This window comes from Neodiprion lecontei, chromosome 3 (assembly GCF_021901455.1).
Source record: "Neodiprion lecontei isolate iyNeoLeco1 chromosome 3, iyNeoLeco1.1, whole genome shotgun sequence".
NCBI classification, from domain to species: Eukaryota; Metazoa; Arthropoda; class Insecta; order Hymenoptera; family Diprionidae; genus Neodiprion; species Neodiprion lecontei.
In genome coordinates this window covers 31,736,351-31,758,426 of record NC_060262.1, presented here as the reverse complement: position 1 = coordinate 31,758,426, position 22,076 = coordinate 31,736,351, and the positions used below count along the sequence as shown (strand labels likewise).

The 22,076-nt window shown below is 43.4% G+C and overlaps 1 protein-coding gene across 1 annotated transcript in view; it reads right to left on the bottom strand.

Annotated features, from left to right (window-relative positions):
• The window catches only part of LOC107218161 (ras-related and estrogen-regulated growth inhibitor), a 43,555-nt gene that overhangs the window by 9,105 nt on the left and 12,374 nt on the right, over positions 1 to 22,076 (bottom strand). Inside the window, exon 3 of the mRNA XM_015655938.2 lies at positions 18,052 to 18,128. Coding sequence (XP_015511424.1) covers positions 18,052 to 18,128 — 77 coding nt within the window. The remainder of the gene's footprint in view (positions 1 to 18,051; positions 18,129 to 22,076) is intronic.

Below are 22,076 nucleotides of genomic sequence, written 5' to 3'. Positions count from 1 at the left end.
CAAACGCTTCTATCGATGAAATGACCGAGCTGCATTCATTTTTTATTCATGTATAATTTAATAACCGACTACTCCCCAACGCCTCGAAGACGCGTTTAGTCAGTTGAATTTCATTTAGGAAATTGAGCAGTGTCACGCAGTCAGTGAGTTCGATGTTCGATCAGCCACGGTTCCATTAAACCGAGAGGAACTTTTGCAATAGAAGAAGGGCTACGTACGCATGCGATTGGCTGCTGTACGAACTTGCCTTGGAATAATATTTCTATCGTAGAGAAGATGCATGGTCAGATTACAAAGGTTTTGTTTCATTGCTACGGTACACAATAATCCTAGATACACTTTCAAAAATTAAAATTTGAAAGAACTCCGGCATGAAATATTTTGTCTCATTACAATGGACGACTGAAGATACTGATAAAAATCCGTTTCATCGTTCCTGAGCATTGAAAAGAAAGTCGATCATGTTTTAATAGCGATCCGATCGTGAACCTGTAATTGTTACTAGCTTTAAAACCCTCGCCCGCTGAAGCTCGCTCAGGGTCGGATGCCTAGTGTAGCTGGTTTTTGTGCTCGTGCTCTCGCTTACTAGTTGTCAGTGTTTCACCAGATGACATAGTTGTAGGGGAGACTCGGGCACAATGGACCCCCCAATGAATTCTGGTATTTGCTTCACAGTGTACAGAATGAACACTGTCTTTGTGCATGTGACGCAAACCGAATCTGCCCGAAAGATTTTTTCTATATAATGCTACAAATCACGTTTACGCATTCATGTAAGTATAACGTATTGTGATTTTGTGACAATAAATTTCGTCAAAAAATACCACAGAACAATTAGCTAAGTGCTGACAGATTTGAAACACGATGCACAGCAATTTTAGCTCTAATCGGACGACGTTATTGTCATGTATTCCTATGTGCACAATGCCAACCACTCACCAATTGCAATTTGTTGATCCTGGTCGTTCGGTTTTTTCCGATTCAAAATGTTATCTGAAGCATGCATATTGGTTTGATAGTAAAAATCATGACATTTTCAATAATCAAACTTGTAAACTTGAAAATTAGTCCTGAAATTCATAAGTCACCAGGTCAAGGACCTGGACAGCCAAAACTACGGAGCGCTTATCCTGGAGGTCGAAATCCTGCAGGTGGAGTACCTGGACAGGCAAATTTACGGAAAATGAGTCCTGAAGGTCGAAAGTCACCAGGTCAAGTACCTGGACAGCCAAAACTACGGAGCGCTTGTCCTGGAAGTCGAGATCCGCCAGGTGGAGGACCTGGACAGCCAAATTTACGGAAAATTAGTCCTGAAGGTCGAAAGTCACCAGGTCAAGAACCTGGACAGCCAGAACTATGGAGCCTTTGTCCTGGAAGTCGAGTTCCACCAGGTAGCCGACCTGGAGCGCAGGAACTACGGAGCACTTGTCCTGAAAGTCGAGTTTCACCAGATAGCGGACCTGGAGCATAGAAACTATGGAGCGCTTATCCTGGAACTCGAGCTGTATCAGGAAGCGGACCCGAAGCGCAGGATCCAGGAGGTAGAGAACCCGGTAGGTACTCGAAATCCGCGGAGCGCGATTCTCATCCGTCCGCTCAACTGCGCGGTTGTTTCCAAACTGAGAAATTCGACCAACTGATTTTCGTCGACTAGTACCATATATCAATGACGTCAAGAACAAAAAAAATTCGGGTGACGTCACTTTCTGAACATCCGACATCCGAACATCCCAACTTTGGTTTCGAACTTTAATGAACCTGTAATTGTTATTCTACTGATTCTAGGCTCCGTACTGTAAGTGTAAAGGCCGGATTTCATCGAATTTCGAACGGAAACCGAATGCTGTAGCCTCGTGTGGATACGAGTAGAAGCCTTTGAGCGAAACTCCGGTTGGAATAGCTGCTGGAATCGTAATAGCATTCATCTTCGTGCATTGAAGAGGTGATTGGAGTCTGGAGGAGGAAGCTGGTAATACCGGGAACAAGCAGCGAAAGAACACGAGAGTAACATCTGCTTGAGAGGTTCGAACGTCGAATACTAAACCAATACGTTTGAACGTAGGTAAAACGACCGATGTGGTAACGCTATTTAATAGCTCATAAATATTTATTGATCGATTGTATCAAGACAATTGGATGAGATACCGGTGTGTTTGGTAGTTAGATGTACACAGGAGGAACTTGCGATGTTATGACGAGTAGGAGCTTGAGCAATCCAACGGGCACACGTACGCGTTAGTTTAATGGGATAAGGTGGGCAGATATATGCCCATATCGCATCTACCTGTGCACACAAACACAATTTTCCCCCGTAGAGATCGCGCGTACGCGTACTTATAGATAAATACGCGCGGGTACATGTATTTACGTATGTTTGCCTCCCCCTCGAGGCGGCCCGAAAATTTCATAACGATGAAACAGCCGGCCTGCAGTACGAAACCCCGATCCCGGTACATCCATAGACACATCGGTTGGTACGTGGTACCTACCTACCTACCTACCTATATACCGTTGTTTCAATATTTAGCTTTACATAACACGATGCCCGAGAACTGGCAGACATCATTAGGCAATTACCGAAGCGATTGTAAATGATACCAGGTTTCGACCAGGTACCTCTACACCGTACCCGGGACTCGTGAGGCCGAAGGGTCAGATGCTGCCGGGATCAAATTAACCATAGATCGAAATCTTACGCGTCACGTCTGCGGCTGCCGAATATTTCAGGGTTCGTGATTCGAAAAGGAAAGAAGAACCACGTCCCCTAACGACGTGCCAGTGAATTTTTAAAAGTTACGTTTTACTGTTAAGAAAAGGGCTGGTCTTGGTATCAGCGTGATAAAGCAGAGAGGCACGGTCGGTTACATCGTCCAACTATTTACCGTGCGTTGTCGTCGCCTCGAGGAGCAAAGAATCAGAGTGAAGTTAGCGCTGATGGTAGATTGATAACGATTACGTAACAATCGCCCGGGTAGGTTGAGGGTATGAAGAAAAGAGGCACAGAGATGAGATAGCTCGTGGAAGGCTCTTGTATTCGTATACTTCCTTTTTCTTCCACTCCGTACAAAGAGTATCATGCATGGCCAGTACACGAAGCGAGAGATGTCTGTAATGCCCTAGGATATATTATTTCCTCTTGTTAATTGTTTTCACTGTCATGTCTGCACATAATACTACCGCCGTCAGACTAATGATCCAGCGCTGTTATACCGAAGACTTGGGAAGGATACAGTTGCAGGTTCGAATATACGCGGCGACCGAACGTGTGCAGCAGCTTTCTTCTTATTCTTCTTTCTTCTGACTTCTTATTCTTTTTCTTCTTTCTCCTTTCCAGCAAAGTTGTTTTTTCAACGATATCTTTCATATTCCTACTGCGTTTACGTCATCATCACGATGATCTCTGACCTTCTTTTCTCCCGCTTGGAAAACGAGAAATATAAATACTGCTTCAGAGGACGTCGAGGGAATCGCGCAAGAGACGAGAGGTTTGAAATGACGCTGTCAACGGAATCATTGCATCTGAAGGTAGAAACGCCAGGAAACCAACGAGGGGCTCCTATCGGGCATCGGGCGACGTTATACCGGCTGCCTTGCAGCGTAACTTCTGTAAGCTTGTGTAACTTCGGTACCATGTGTGTTTTACTCACACAGTCAACGGTGCCAAAGGGCAACAGGCCTCTCTGCGTGCCACAGTCATCGCCACAGGGAGCTTGTACTCTCGTCATATCCTTTCTGTCAACGTTTCACCAAGCCTTGACCGGGGTAGCGAAAAGAAATTTATAAAACAAAATATTTTAAAAACGCATACCGACACCACGCCCAAGGCTCTCTGCCGATAAGGACTGTTCGAGATACGACGCGATTCCACCCACATTCGACAAGTAGTATTTGGAAGAGAGCGTTTCGTTCGAATTAAACTACACAAAGTTTTGGGGATCCTAGTTGACGGATGTGCAAACGTTGCAACATGTTGCAACCTTCTCAAAAGTACTTCGCGCAATTTGAACCCGTGACAATTAACTGCCTCACCAACCAACGACGCGTGGTTTAAATATTTGCACACCGTATGAGAGCAAAGTGCAAGTCGCTGCGAGTATACATTCCTTAAGTTCGAATTCCTGCGAGTGCAGGCTGGTTTGAATAGAGCAACAGCTCGGTGCCGTCTCGACATCCTGCTTGACTGTCCTGTCGCTACTATTTGCTCGGTCTCAGGTACTTCGCCAAGGTGTTCGCTGGCCCCTTGTTATTCCGACAGAGACGATGACGACTGTATCGTGCCAAGGTACTTCTGCGAGCATTACATACGGCAGAGGCGGACGTTAATATCGGTTATCCAAGGATCGGCTCTGGAGTTTTTTCTTGCAATTGCGGTATCCGCCTCATCTCCGTTTTCAAAAGTCCGTGAATAATAATTCGCAATTAACCGCTTTGCTCGAGCGTTTTGCGTGGGTCCGTGATGCAGTTTGGTTCGTACGGTAGAGGGCAAGCATCGTAAATGACCGCGGTTGCAGTACGTGCATTGCACAGACCGGTATATACCTTCTCGTGCCATGAAAAGTAAAGTAATAATTACACGGTGCAGGCTGTGGAGTATGCAGTTACAAGGGTAAGACTGCTATTAATCTTATCTCGCCAGCCTCCCGATGCGATTGAAACACACGGAAGAACAATGCAAGAATTGGGGAAGTGTGTCACTACAATCGAGCTTGAGCCGTGATTCGCGGTTGGTCCGAGAGCATCGTTGTTGCATCGTCACCGCCTGCCTTTCAACCGAGACTCTCCGATCGCTTGACCTGGGCGCGAACTTGTAATATATAATACGTTGCAGGCACCGGACGCGTGTAGAGATTTACGTGACAAGACGATAAACGCACAATGCAAAGGACAACTTCGGGCGTGAATAATCATAAGCCCGGCTGTTCGGAGTTAATAGCATTTCTTTCTCTTTTTTATTCCCATTTTTAAAACAGTTACGACCACCGGTCAGATTTACGACTTACAGCTTAACATTTTCGACCGGCCCATCGCCCGTTCGAATAGCGCAAATTACTTACGGCTGCATTGAGATGATGCGGATAATTAAAGGGTAGTAAAGGTAAGACATTGGTAGAAGAAAAATCGTTCAGCAGAATATTACAATGCGTATTCTGTCTTAAGTCGCGTCCGTTAGCAGGGTACAGGCTGATCATGAGCACGTGATTCGTTTTATCAATATCGAGGACTGGAGTACGTACGATTGATAGGAATATGACGTTTGTAATCGCACGACCCTCGTTCCGCAGTTGTCGTAAAGCTTAGGATATTTACAGTGGCGTTGTTATATACGATATTGTTATGGGAAAGTATAAGGAAGTGATTTGACGCTCCGGCAATCAACATCCAGCATGTGGCAGTCCGCAAAGTGAAGACTTGACGGTGGGCAGAGCGAGTACCCGCAGCGATAATGGTGGTGGAGGCGGTGATGGTGGTGGTGGTGGTGGTGACGGGGATTCGTAAATTTATCAGGTTTAATGTCTGCACGTACGGTTTATTAAGTAGACTTCATGCCACGGCATCACGACGCCGTTACAAGTTACGGTGAGCGTAGGCAGGCAGTCGGGCAAGCATGAACCACTCATAGGTTGTCGACGTGTCGTCTTGTGAAATGGATCGATTAAAATACAATAGCGATCGGGCGCATCTCGCAGGGATTCTGCATCGCTTCCCATATCCCATCCGCATGGCATACAAGAATTAGCATCGACAAGAAAGCCACGGGGCCTTGCGCTGTTACATATTATCAGCTGATCGGAATCTCCGAGCAATCAATTGACAAACGTGCGTTTTTAACGCACACTAACAATGATATTCAACTGTAACCTTATTGGGTGCAGTTATATTTATAGTTGCCTCGATCGAATACCACGTTGCGACAGTTTATTCAAATCCACTTCATACCTCACATCGGTATAATTTTCATGCACCGAATACGATGTGTGGGGAAAATGAAACCCCCCCCCCCCCCACTAATAGATACAAGCATTAGGTAACATACGGCATAGTAGTTTTACCATCAGCACCAGAGACCGTTTGTGATATGATTACTGACAACTTGGTTGTCATTTCGGTAATTATAAGGAAACTAACGGTACTTTACTACTTTCAATGCATACAACACTCAATCTTGAGCAGTGCGACGATTGATCAACCACGATTTCACAAAGTGATTATCTCTATCCATTGAAGAGAACGATACAATGATTTTGCTATATTTAGCGTGCCAAATGCACGATGCACTTGTAAATCAAGAATGATACAATGAAAAAACTTAACAGCGTCGGCATTAGGTTACACGAGGCGGAATACTTGTGCAATATCTCAGCGCAACATAAAAATGTTCTTCAATTTCTATTGTGTATTCTTGCTAAGGAATAACCGTTTATATTTCGCAATTGTCATCACGGCGATTGGTAATGGAGGTTGTTGCCCATTTAAGGCTAAGAGAAATTTATTGGATCACTATTACATTTTATTGAGGCAACGGTGAATTTATGGTCTGGCTCAACGCAGCTGTTCACGGACGTGACGATCGACGACAGACGCGTGTCGCGTGTCCGAGTCGAGAGACGAAAGCACCCTGCTCAACGACGCGATGTGACGCGATGTCCGCTTCGCACCGTGATTGGCGTCGAGATACTCTCTCGTCACTCGCGTCACTGATTCGAACCAATTACGGTTTTTAACCACTTAGCAATCTCCGCTTCTCATTTTCTATTTTGATGCAGTTGTTTTTTTTTTCTTTTTCTTTTTCTTCCACCAATCATCGACTTGACGCTAATCAATCTCCTTCAACTGATTACGAGAAATTTGTATTTTATCTCGATCCTATAAGCAATTCATCCGTAAATTAAGCGAGTGGTGACCAAGTAGTTCTGATGTAAAATAACGTCTCGCGAACAGTGATCGGTAATTCGAGGAGCAGTCGATTCGACCGACTTAATCGAAGCAACCAATCAGCAAAATTGTTGAGTGCGATTTACATTCTAATATTCGGTCACGTTAAAGCTTATTGTTAGTGCCGTTGGTCGACGCAACGCGTCTAGAATTTCCGACAAATCATTTTGGAGATGTGCTTTCCCCGTTAAAGTCGCTTCGGTTGAACAAACGCAAATGTCCGAAGAGAATATCAAACAAGGTGTCACGTTGGGATTTGTAGCAACAAACCAACATTCTCGTGTTTACTCTCGTACAGCCCTAAGTCCCAGCAAATCGAAGTATAGGAACGGGTTCGAGGAAGCCTTTGCGCATTAGACGGAGGCGTTGGTGGAGAACACGCGACTCGATCGTACACGTATGTATATCGTTCGTACAGGCAATAAGGCATGAGTCACGGATTGTATTGCGTTAAAAGTCACACGTTCCATAACATTTGGAACGTATTTAACGCTTGACTAAACATTGCAAAGTGCTGCACTGCCACACGCGCCAGCATCACGCCGCGGATGAATTATCTCTTGTAATTAGATTTTCATAAATTTTCAAATCTCCGCCCATGATGCAGTCGAGTCTAATTCAGTCCCTCCGCGAAGAGCAGCCTGAGAATGTAAACCTGCGAGAGTAAAATCCGCAAACAAATCCGACATACCGCGTTTTCATTCGGCTTTGCAATAGTGGCCGTGGCCTTTTACGCAGGTGTAGACGTATAACATAACTTCCGCTATAAATCATCATTTCCTAGGCATTCAAACGACCGAATGTAAATCTTGTTCCGCGGATTGTGCCTGGTTTAAATGTTTCTGGTCACATGCAAATGCGGTCCTACGTGGTTTATTTTTCACTTTTCAAAAATCATTTTCTCATTTTACCAGCGCGTATAATCGACTTCCCGCAATTGTACCCGGCTCTTATAATGATACCTCGATCTGCACAGTCCTGCTGGAAATGAAATTGGTACAAGTCAATTTTTTTACCCTCAAGGACTACAATTCGCCCAATAACAGCGGCGAGCCGATGTTGCGTCAAATTACACATTACAGGCTGCATGACCAAAATTGATCACTTACTGACTCATATCATTTTCATCCTCACCGGCTCACGTACGTAACGCAAAGCCTGCAGAACGAGCGTGGCGAGTTGACGGGTCAGTCGGCCGTCTTCGACAAAACGGTATTCACTATTAGTGCGCGACGCGTTAAGGTGATGGAAGCTCGATCAGTGCCGTCGATTGCTGGCCTTGATCGTGACACGAATATTTCACTTCCTGTTTCGCGATAGTGTGTCGGAAAACATCGTTCACACTACGGTTACCCGCTTTCCTGCGGTTCTCGAACGATGGCTTTGCCATAGTTGCAGAAATACAGAAAAGAAAAAAAAAATAACCTCTCTCTACGGAAACCTAATAACCACTTGTCGTTCATCATGTGCGTCAGGAATTGCACTATCAGACTTTCTCACGGTTGCGGAAATTCGTAACCCAACTCAAGTGTGGTCGAGATTCTATAACCCTCTCGTGTAAGACTATCAAGCTGGAGCTCCAACATGCTCTGGGGCATTTTCTTGCTAATCCGTCACAGTGTATGCGAAACTCCAAGGATAATTATTTCGAAACTAGTCGGCACGCGACAAATGTGCATGCCAAGGATTATGCATGCTTATTATCGGCGGTAGAAAAAATGGAAAGAAACCAGACGTCAATTTTCGCCCTAGTTTTTCCATCACCGATTCACTGAACCTTTTGCGAAACTAACAGTGATCAATTTATCAGACGATTGCACTGAAAAACACTACAAAGTACTCCACGTTTTATGTACTGGTTATCAGATGATCCAGTTCTCGACTAACCAGATTGACTGGAAGCAAATCTAATGCTTGTGAGCATAGTGGAGATACAAATCGATAAAATAAAACGCCGGCGATCAGTAGGTTAGAGAAAATACTTCCATTTCATGAAAATTGATGACCGTATACACTTGCCTAATCCGACTTGATAATGGATCGTCCAGACGACATGAATAGGCCTAGATAGATAGCTCTACAGTGATTTACATACGAATGAAAATTCTTGGCTGCGCGGTAGGTTGCACTGCTGGGAACCTTCGGTCGGTAGGATAAAAATAATTATGAACAGGGAATAGAGAAAAAAAAATAAAAAATTAAACAAAAAATCAAACGTCAACTCGTAAAGTATCACGATATACGGGGATTGAAATCGGAGCGGGATCTGGGAGATCTGTATCGATGTAGAACAGTGTGGCAGTGGTGCCATGGCACATAACACACAATGACTACTCCTTTTCCTGGTTGCAGCGAACGTCGTTACCTGTACGGTTTATACCGACGTTCGTTCGGGGCGCACTTGATACAGGTAGAACCGTAAATCCAACTATATCTTCAGGTAATTGTATGTGCGAGTAGCATACCCACACCACGTCTCGATATCGGACTCGGACGTGCAAAACACACATATACATGCGGAAAACGTTCAACTGGTACAAATTGCAAGAACAGCTCTCTGCTCCCTGTCGAGGTTATTTATTGAACTCATGGATCAACGGTACCTATTGTATCTTTATATTACTTGAAAACATCGGTGCTGCACGTATGCATCAGCTGTAGACCAGTATTTGCGGGTCAACACACACACACACACACACACACGCACACATTCACACGTTATACCGCGCAATTGCGTTCAATATCGTTACCAGGCATAACGTCTGGCTCGAAATTCGAATCGCTTTGGCAAATCACAATTCAATATCGCAGCCTTAAGTTTCTCCTTCGCACTCCGCGTTCCGAAGCCACGAATTACATTGCTCCCAGAGTATCGCGAATTTTGCCTTCGGGCTGAACGTATCGTTGATGTACGATTCGCAAACGGAGAACGGATGACTTGTAGATGAGGGTAACACTAGTGTCATTTCCCTACGTAAGTCTCCATTGGCTATAACCACCACTTTCTGTTGCGAATCATAGACATACGCAAAGTCCGCGAATGGATGCGGGCAGCAAACCGACAATCAACCATCGTAACCGATCAGTTCGGTAAACGTACTTCGGTATACAGAAAATGTGAGGTTTTTAAGAAAAATTTTTACGGAGTGGTAACTTTCAATTCCTGCGGATTGCGGATCGTTTGTTCTCCGTTATTAAACAACACGATGAAATTACGTGCACGATTGTGCGCAAACATCGAATACCGCGAGGGTTGCGCGTTATATAAATGAGACGAAGATTTCTTTCGTCACTTTTTTTTCCGCTTGTAGTATTGTGGTTTTTGTCCGACAGGTGCAAACTTCTCTTTCTCTCTCCTCAAGTCCATGTTGGAGAAAAAAAATTGGTCGAACATTTTTTAAACAGACTCTAATTACAGGCCACGTGAAACCAGTTTGCTAAAAACAGCCTGCCCCACCTATCGCGGAGCAGAGTGTGCTACCGAATATATACGAACCGCGTCTCACGTACGCCAGACACCGATCGTTTGGGCCTTGAAGCGTCACGAAACCTGCAGCGAAAGAAAAGAAAAGACCGATCGAAATAACTTGGAAATTACTGAAGAGTTTGTACAGCAAACGTCGTACCGTAGGGGCCGGTAAAAATAATGATACTAGTAACGATCATCGACATGGATATTGTGTGAAACAAATTAATGACTCGTAAATGACAAGGCTGAACGTGAGAGGATCGGTTCTAACCTACTTGGCGTCTGTAAGGGTTAATTCTTAAGCCCCGACCTGTCAACCTGAATCAGGAGATAATGTTTCGATACACCAAAGCCCAAAAACGATCCACCTCAACAAAGGGCCCAGGGTATCTGTCACCCATCGTATATGACGAATGGGCCATGCCAGGGGCGCCAGATGTAAACATCTCCATTACGTTGCACCTCTTCGTCTCTTGGTCACGTTCACGCCCACGCGCATTCTCAACGTGTCCATATGGCCTCCTTGGTTCGATTATACCTCTACACAATATCCCTTTTCGACTGATAAATTCGAACCAACCACACAGCAAGGCCCCGACTAATCGTAACTGTTTTTCCACAATATCGTTTGCAAATATACTGTTCCAACTTCAGCGGTCACCATTATTAAAGGTCTGGTAGTCGTCGATCGCAACGATTACCCGCAGCTTGTAGTTATGTGGTGACAAGAATTGTGGGAATCGACACGACGATCCGATGCCAATAACCATCGAACTTCTGCCGATAGTCGGTTTATGGTTTTCCATGGTAAGATCCTCGACACTTGCCAACGATCCATTCATTCATTTGCAAGCTCACGTTGAACCGTATGAACCTACAGATATTTTCTTCTTTTCTGAGACAATTATAGCCTCTATGAGAGGCGATCAGTTTCCGGGAAAATCGGGGGTGTAGATCTCCCGAAGTCTCCGAGAAACGGGCATCCGGTGCTCGTTTTCTTCCATTTCTCTTTGAGTCTGCAGTGGATCGTCGAGCGAAGCGGCGAAGCGAAGCGAAGACGGACTAGTTCCGTTGTCCGGATCTCTGTTGTGCGGGGGGGGGGGAGTCGAAGCCCCGACGACGTAAGACGCTTGCAGCTTCGTTCTTACTACCCGTCGGCTCCGACGTGCCAAGGTCACTCGAGACGGTGGGCAGTTAGACGGACGGCCGGTATTCTTAGCTTTGGATCCGTTGATGGGTTCCCCGTTGACCCGTGGGCTACGCAGTCAATTATAATCAGGAATCGAGGCGATTAGTTTGGGGTTTATATATTCTTCACCCGCGGCTACACGATGAACAAAAACAAATTCTCGTAGAGCTGGTATAAGAGCGCCGCGATTAAAAAAAGGGTTCTATAGATGAAAAGCTATCTCAAGTTATCGGCTGACAATTATACATGTGCACCTATAGAGTTCAGTGAAGAAGGTAAACGGTACCCTTTCGATAGCACGGTATGGATGCGCATTCCAAGATACATAGCATCACGTTGGTTTTACCTGTACAACATCAATTAACGGATTTTCCATCACACCTTCGGTACAGCTTGTATAACGTGGTCGTGAATCGAATAAAAAGCCAGAAACGTCGTCGAGTTGCAGTTGAAAAAATGCTTCCGCATATTAGGCATTTCGTTTTGTGAGTAAACGAAGAAAGATGTTTTCTCAACGGGTCGTAGAAACGACTCGTTGCAGAGTGTTTCAATAAATCAGCCGAATGAAAACGATGACTAAATCCATTTACGTCCCTTTTCTCCATTGTCCATATCCACCAGCGTGACTCGAAGATAAGTGCCAATCCCCACAATTCTGAGCACATCTCAAGCCTGAAGTACTGCAATCAAACCACCGTTCAAACGTTGATCGTGACTGCGCGAGTTTGATTTTTCCCCTCGACCATCCTCAAGGATGAACAGAGACGAGTGTTCCGCGTGAATTTTATCGACTCGGCTTCGATCACGAAGAATGAATAGAATGCCTCGCTTCACCCCTCCCGGTATCGAGGAAGAAACACTCGGGTATAACGTAATGCTCATCGTCCCGTGGGAGGTGGTTGCACGATTGTCACGCCCTTACGGATCCTCCAGGTGACTAGCATTGCACTCGATGGAGTGACTGGCAGCGTGTTTGATTGACAGGTTGAAACGGGAGTTTCATACATCGAGCCGTGCCTGCGTGTACGATCAGCCTTTGTGCGAGGTAAAGTACGAGGAGTTACCTGCTCGCGATGATGGTAGACATTTATGCGAGTGAATGTATAGCGAGAGATCCTTTTCAATGGCACGTCCATACACGCGCATCGCAAGAGACGATCGACCCTTTGGCTGGCATACGCGAGCTGTTTATACCGGACACAATAATGGCGACTTGTTTGAATGTGGGAGGCTCAGAGGGGGGACGACTGACGTACGACAAAGCATGCAATGAAATTAGAAGTGTTTTCATCCTCTCGAAATAGAGGCGGTACGGCAGCTCGGTAAGCGTTTGGCCGCTTCGGCTTATCGGCATTCCAGACCAACTGCACCCGATGTTGCACCATCTTTTGACAGGCTGAATTATTTATAAGATTTATGGGATGAGGGTGCTGGGGGCGAATATTACTCTTGATTAAATGCTAAGCTTACAGGTCACGGTAATCAAGTATGAACTTCCCTCACCGCTGTGCTCTCCTGGGATTACTACCTGGTTCTTGGTCTCTGCCATAATACATTCCTCGGAGTATCTATCTGCAGAAATGTATTTCACGTGAATAGCGGTTCGAACGTTACGTTGAGATCATTACTAATTGCCAATTTCGAGCACACCTTATATGTATAGTCAGTTGAGAATTGAGCAGAACTGAATTCATTCGAGGGTGCCGTTAGTAATAAGACAATTGATTGTTCATTTCCTGAGGTCTACTGGAACGTTTTCCATTATTTTACCTATTTGACAAAGTCTCCTGACAATTTTTCTCTTAAAAAATACATTTACCGCACCTGAGCGTAAGCACGTTTTTTTTTCAATATAATGGTAATAATCAAACTACTTTCTCGGAGCATGTATACTATTCTATGAATTAACAGACGTATATATATTATCACAGGTGTATGTACATGAGTAGTACGACTTATAATTGGTGGCAAAAGTGTCCTACTTACAAATTCATTTGTATGTGTGGCAGGTCCCGAGCTTTCATTCTCTGTTTTAATTAACTCCATAATGATTCGCCTAACCACAAGCGCTTAACCTACAGTTATATTTCCTAGTGACACAGAAATAGTATACGGCCCGTAAAAAGCACGGAACGACGTAATCAATTTCAGAAAGAAAAAAAAAATTAACCACGACCGATTAATCTGCTTATTTGAAGAAAAATTAAATTATTGGGTTATTTTGCAATCTCAAGATATTTCCCGATACCTTTGATATTTCTATGCATCAGGTATACACAACTTCTTCAAAAAATTTCAAAGAAAATAGTCATTCGCGAGACAACTTCGTGTATGAAAAATAATTAAAAAATATTGTGACGCGTGTTTTCTTTCTACGTATTCTACGATTTTTCACGTGTAATTAATTTTTTTTTCCTGCCGGCTGTTTGCTTTGTGGCAAAGTGCCGGAAGGTATGAAAACAATGCCTGGCTTCACGTATTATTCAAATTAGATGCCATGATACCTGCTGAATAATCCCAACCGTTAGATCGTAGATGTATTTGTATACGACATAGAGATTCCCCAACAAATCTACGAAAATGACACCTTCGGTGCTTGTGCAACGGAATCATTCGATTCCATGAGTTGATCGGAACAATTTGTTCAGGCCCAGGTGCGCACTGTTAACACTGTAAACTAGCGTCGCAAGCTTACTGTAGAATCTCTACAAATTTATAACAAGATTGATGTATTTCGCCACATTTCATTTTTGAATCATACAGAATGCATATGGAATAATTGAATGACAGTTTCATTGTCGGTTCATTGAGGTTCTCGGTGAATGAGATTAGATCAATTAGTACAAAGGCTTCAAGACGGACATCGTCCACTTATCGAAAACCATACTAGATTAACGAATCAAATTGTCGTTTAGATTTGGTTAAGAATCGTTTTCATCAATTACCACTTTCCGTTGATCATGTCAACAGCAAACTGATTCCAGAGCAATCTATAGAATTCGGAAACACTATTTCGTCACACAATTTGACTAAAATACATCGCTAACCCTTTTCAATAGATAAAAAAACTAGCAGCAAGTGCACTTTGGTAAATATAGTTTTTATACGCGGTATTGCGATACATGCTTGTTGTATTTACAATACAGTGAATGAGAATAGTTTGTACCTTGTATTTATATCTGATTACTTAATACCACATGAGCGAGAGATCTATTAAAAGTATACTCGCAGTATAATGATTACCTGCTGAATTGCTCTAATGCGTCTACCATTGATAAAGAAAAGGTTGGCTCTCAACGGGTCTGTTTAGATACACTTTGCGGTAGTCACTAATCACCGTAGCGTGTCAAAAACTACGGCGTTTCAAAGGAGTTAAACCTGCGGTAGCCAGGAGATTAGGCTTTGAATAGTTAGGGAAACATACCTTTATACACACATATATATACATACACATACTGAGATTAGCGGACCGGTCGTAAGTGATCGTCGGTATTTTATAGCATGGAGATACATACCTTTTACCGCTTAGAAATCGTATACACACCAACCTACAGGTGTATATACGTATACAGACGATGCCTGTATATACACCCGTATAGCGTAAAACTACGGGTACCGTTAGCACGTTTGAATTGAATAACAATCACGTATAAATTCGAATGTGGGTAACTCGCAATGAGTTCTCAGGAGCTTATAGCGTTTCTCTCCGAACATAATATTATTTACCCGCCTATTCATGCTACGTATTTCCAGACGTGGGTGCGGGTGCACCAGCCTTACGTACAGGGCACGTATAATGGTACATCGGAGACTAATCCTGACACGGAGTGTACCTGCCGCGGACACGGTAGCTCCAACGAAACTGCACCATTGAAATTCATCCAGGCGAACGGTTTTGCATGTAACGCATTGTTTTCAGTATACACCGAGTGTCAGGAACCAAGACTACCTAACAGTTGAAATAACGCTTACGTGCATTAACCTATGAATAAGTAAACAACGCCACATGTTTCGTCACCATTATGTACGTACGTACGTCTCTCGCCTCTCGGAGACTCTCGTATCTTTTAAAAGTACTCCTGTTGTCTAACCGTGTGAACAACTGTGATTGAACAAACGTCTCCAGGTTTGTGGAGACCTTATGTTCAAATTACTCTTGAAGTTCGGATTTCTTGCTGTATTGAAATCTTTTTCCCTTCGTAAATTGTACTTTGTCCGACGTTTCCCACAGTACGAGGAATTGTTCGATACCGTTTACTCTATTGGTCTATTGGGGGAAGAATGCCCGCAATTTTGAAGCCAGCCGCTTGTGCTATCTCTGCAACTATTCTAACTATTCTTTACCACGAAAACGACTATACACACGTTATTCTTCACCTTGCTCGGAAAGTTGGCTTCTTGAGTAGCCGGACCATAGAACATCAACAGAGGAATTCTGGAGGAACATTTTTTCCCAAACTTCAATCTCCTCACTAATTCTCTCTCATTTTCGGTCGAGAGTCTTCCCTCGACGATGGTGTCGAATCGTTTTATTTTTTCCAGTCCCCCTCCTCGTCTGGATGCTGGAGTCTAGTGTTACAGATATTTTCTAACGGCTACAGTGGCCATGGTGAAGAGCTGCGGGATGAGTTTAGAAATTCGTGCGTGGTATAACGATGTAATTTTTTACGCCACGAGCTCCGGAGGGGCTCGGCGCATCCGAGATACACGGTAGAAAAACGCGTCACACCTCTACACGTATTCTCGGGACGTCTGAAGGGAAAATAGTAAAAAGGTGGACTGAGAACCTACGGAGCCGAGGCCCGAAACTTGAAAAAAAGGTGTTGACTGAACCACGACAACGCTTACGAGTACGTCGACCATCATGCGTGTATCTCGAGAACGAAGAACTGCGACGCCTTTACCTCCGGCGGGTAAGGGAAAGTAATGCATGTGTTTGAAAAAAGGAAAAAATTTAATAAGAAATTATCCTCACGTTCGATGGGGTTTGGAACGTCTACTTGGAATTCTTTTCAAAAAGAAGTTAATTGATAAGATAAGAATGTATCATTACGATGTTTCACGTGGGTTGTTTGACCGAAAGTCGATACCTCGGATTGATATTATTACGAGATAGTCATAGATTGAGTCATCGGAAAATCATTACATATTCATAGGCTTCAAAGATTTATCCAAAAACACATAATTAGAAATCATTGGAATTGTGAAAAATGGCTTAGGTAACGATGCTTAATTTCGAATCACTTCAAAGTTATTGAAACTCTATATTCATTAGATTTCACTCTACGATGGCTAATTTTATTCGTAAGACTATTGTACACAAATTTACTGAAACAATTTTTTTCATCATGCAGGAACCGCTAAATATTCAATTTCACAAATTTGCATCGATATTGATTATGATTTACAAATGGCAATGCTGTAGTACCTGCTGAAAAAAAACTCTGAAAAAAAACCACTGTCTTTGAAGAAAAAAGTATTATGAATAAAATGAGCATTCTCGGAGTGAAATCAAACGAATCTATTATATTCTTAATAATTTCAAAGCGCTTTGAAATGACGCAAGAATACACAAGCTCTTTATTTATAATTTAAGTATTTTCTATTTTTGTACCTTTAAAAATATCTTTGTAGCTTAAGTATACAATAATTTGACGAATACTCAATGTACGACTACCTTGTAATGACATTAATAAAAAGCAGCGATTTTCGGCGAACAAACCTCCTTAACTCGGTTCGTAACTGAAATTTTGATAGCAAATCCTTGTTCGGCGGTAATGGTTTATAGCTGTTAGTGATACAAGCGCAATTTATCAGAGCACAAAACGATGAACTCCGCATCGGTGGTGTGCAAGCATCTTATTAAGACTCGTGCCCCCAAGCTCGGTGCAACGTAGTATTGTCAATCAGCGTTCCCCACTGATCGGTGTGCTTAACTCATTGTTAGCGAGAATTGCATCGATAAATCCTCCTCGCTCGTTATTTCCCATTACGACCGGCTATCAACGATATGCATACGTATAAGTATGTTGCAAGTCGTGTGTGTCGACTGGACGTTATTACACGCGTTGCTGCACCGGACCACGCGCTTATAGATCCAGCTCCGCAACATGTTCGTTCGCTTTTTGCTTTTGCCTTTACATGCCGATACCTTTTTGCTATCTCAAACATAACAATGTGTATGCGTGATTTGAGATAAGATGTAATATATATTTGATCGGTTGCGGCTGATGGTTCATTCGCTTCCTTGTGAGAAGGAATTTTTTCATCGCACTCAACAAGGCAATAATTATTCCTCTTATAGAAAAATAATGCGCTAGAACTTGTGTCATGAACTTCGGTGTGTATTTTCTTTTAGACAATTGATGAATATTATTTTTTTTCCCAAGTATTCTCTACAGTAGGTGACGAGAGATCGTCAGGAAACGTTTCAATTTTCAAATAAATAGCAGAAACTTACCTCGCACCTGGAAGTATCCAATATCTCGACTTCAGTGGCAACGTTATCAATAGTGACACTGTGGCGGTAGAGGAAATCTGCAACATAATATATATAATAAGCGAGAGTGCAGGATTCCGCGCCGAGTACACGCAGGTATAACCATTAAAATAAAATAAGAAACAATATAATTCACTGCCCATAATAGATTACCCTCTCAAGTCTTATAACCGATCCTTCGTTTTCTTAGTTATAAATCTTTTAACGCTAAGCAAAGCATCATCGACATCAGGAACTTTATGGTACATGGAAGGGGTTATAATGGATGAAACGTAATTTCCTTTGGGGATACGCAAGGAGCACGGAACGATGGACGATAACTTTTTACTCGCAGTATGAAGAAGACTTATGGTTATCTATTTGAGCTATTTCGTTGAAGCGGCACTGTCAGTCAGTTGCTCAAGTTATCCGAACAAAACAGTGTATTAACAAAATATGCACGAATGTAAGAGAAATGTGGCTATTGATGGTGCCGCGTGAATTATCTCTCAAGTTGAATGTCCCAGAGACGTACTTTATATTTCTAAATATTATCGGTTTTTGAACCATTCGGATGATTCCGATACACGCGCGTCTTGCACCGCGTGGAAGCGCATGGCGGCGCGCGTGGTTATTAACGAAAATTTAGGTCATCCCATTGCAGCTCGGGTTCACAATGATAGCCGCAAGGTGACACCATTTTTTCCGTTACGCGTTACGTTATGCATCGAGGCTTGAGCATCGGGTAAACGTTAATTACTACCGCGGCCACGCGCTCCGGGGTCATTTCGACCATCCGGAATACGTGCCGTTGATATTCCTACGCATACGAAAATATAACCTTAATTATCCTAATTGGAGCGTAACGCATCTTGTATGAGAATTTTCTCCCCACTTACCGGACGTTTACAAAGTATTTACCGAAAATAACTGAATGTTAATTACGTATGTATATGTATATATAGGTTGGAATGAATTTCTCCGTCGTGTCTCCGAAGCTTTGCTACACGTCGCTATTTTAATGTCGGCAAGTTTTGATCGAGCGATGAAACGACGAGAAGGTAACACAGATGGAAAGAAAGCTAGAAACTCAGTATTGGCAGTGATGACGTATTTTAAGAAGCGGGTAAATTGGCTAAACGAATCGCAAAGAGATGGTTGCAAGTCGATCAAGCTGGCGAAGGCCTTACGACTTAATGCGTGCCCGGGTATGAAGACGGACAGATTATCCATCGGCCGCATCGTAAAAGTAAAGTAGAAGCGAGGTGCATGCAATACGTTTGTATTACACGTTATGTGTAAACGTGGCATCCGAGCGCGACAGTTTGAATCAGCTGCGCTATCACCTCAGCCAGTACGAGTACAGCTCTGCCATTAGATCCGATCTCAGAGTAACTGAACTTTCGCTCCGTAAAGTCGGACTGTGAGGATCGACAATGGAAGGGTCGTTAAAGGAGGAAAATGGAACAACGTTTTACTCAAGTTTAAAAAACTTAAATGCTGTGAGATTTCAAAAAATTAGTGAGGAGCTCGACAGCCCTTTTCCAATACTTCGTACGCGGTGTTCAAAACCAATGTCAAAAAGCTCTTTTTACTCCAGAGCAAGTAAATTACCGGAGAAAACGCGGCTCCTTTTTACGCCAATCCATTCAATCGCATACTATCGAGCATTTCCTTCGTACTGGGATTCTGTTCGTCATTCGAAGAAAGACGAAAATGAAACAGCATGAAAGGAAAAAGCGAATCAAAAATAATCAGGAGTGCGTTGCCATCTGTCAGCATGATTTCTGCGAAGGCAGCAATTGCAGGCAAGAGATGCGCGTTGAATTCCGTTATCGCGTCATAACGAAATTACTGGACTGAACTTGGTTCAGGCACCATACCGCGAATTGTATGGAGATACGAAACCGCGAAGCCCGTCTGCAATGATATTTTAATTCAACTGTCACCGTTATTGCAATCGCGGGGAGAAAGAAAAATAAAAGGTGTAATAAAGATTGCGGCGCGGGTCCTTCGTACAGCATTGGCGTCTCTTCGCCTCGCAGTTTTTCCCTTCAACGGAATCTCTCGCCTATATTTCATTAAATATCGAAGGAGGAAAAATAATTTTGAAAACTCCTCGTTGACTGTGCAATTTCGCGCTGTGAAATTGCACGGGCAGAAGAGATATCCGTGGGTGACAAGATTTACTCGACATCTGCATAACGCGGCTTCGCACAACGGTGTGGGCGGACAATATGTACGGAAGTAATCCGGATATGCTTAACAAGGTACAAGAAACAAGATCTTCCCTCGTTAGATTAAGATCGCACTTACAGAAACAAGCAAATAAAGACTAGTAGTTATATTATATTACTCTGACCAGTATCCGATATCCGCAGTACGTGCATGCTGCACCAGCCGTGCTGGGATGCATGTGTGCCGCTGCACTTATGTACCTACCTAGGTGTATATCCACGGTCGTTACCTTCGTGAAAGTTTTATTACCAGACAATGGTGGAACACAAGCGTGAGATTTTAAACGGACGACAGGTTGATTCGCAGTAAAATATATCGTTGGCAAAATTTCAATCTCTTGACACGGTTAGAAAGCGATGAATTTCTGGCAAATATAACGCGCACCACTGTCGTTATTCGGATCGATCTCGATACTCGAAGATATGAGGCAACCCGGTGTAGCCGAATTGCCATCAATCGTCGCACAATGCTCTTTAGTTCGACCCAATTAATGACTCCACTGTAACGGTGGAAAGTCAAACGGAAAGGCACAATGGTGCAGCCTAAATAACCGGTAACAAGCATCCTAAGAACTCGGGATCTCTCACCGGGAGGCTGCAAGGAATATGCGGCCAGCAGTGAAGACCACCGATTTAATCGTTTTCTTGATAAGGATCACCCACGTGGGACGCGTCGAAAAACGAAGACCGGTACAAGATTTGCTTTCGAAACAATAGTCATAACGTTTAGGTGGGCGGGATTCTGTTTGAGGTTGAGGGGAAAGAAACAATAAATAAAGAGAATCGTAAGATAATTAAATATAAAATTCGAGGAAGAAGAAGAGAGAAGAAAACAGACGTGTTTACATCGTATTATAATAGTGTACACATGCAAGCACAATACAGACCGAAGGAAATGTGTAAATTGCGGAGAAAGTGTGGTTTGTCTTGTTCATTTTTCATCCTAGAACTAATATGTAGATATTTCTTGTTTGCCGCGACGACGATAACGAGAAATTACGTGGGTGTAAGCGCGAGGAGAGGTTAAGTACCCGTTTGAAGCGTTTGTTAATCATGTAACGCTATCTTATTATACATATGCGAACGAAATGTTTTCCCGACTAACAAGGCAGTTTCTCACTTGGCATATTACGTCAAACTTGTTGAAAAACAAAAATTCAGATGCAATTTATTCACCCAATGCACGGAGAACGGATCGGAGAGAGGATGCCTTCTCCAAGTACACTAGCTGCTGCAGGTATACGTATGTGCAGGGGATTGAAACGCGACGTGATCTTGAACCTTGTAAAGTCGTATACTGTACACGGTTGGACATGCGCGAGGTATCGATGCGTCAGAGCCGAGCCACGTTTTACCTAGTCGATCGAGCAAAGGGCATAACTAAAGTTCCTCAAGCGTGATTGAACTATAAAGTATGGTACGGAAAAAAAAGAGCCGGTTATACGATGCGCCCTGCACACTGCTCGTGCGTAATTTGAATTGTACGGTGGAATCCCAAGTGCAGGAAAATTGCAAAAGTGCGGTGCCAAGCTGGCGTACGCAAATAGATGCAAATACATCCGGATGTCGGATAAGCGAGTTTGCTCGAATAGAGACAACGGAAAGTAAAGTCCAATAATTGGCTGGTTCTTGTCGATCAGTCGTGGACGGCGCGTTCCCAGCGTCCAGATCACAATGCAAACTTCGCTTTCTAAATCATTACCTAGAATTATTCCACGCAATAAGCGGAGATGGGAGAAATTTGCATTGTTAATCGAGATCGAAATAATA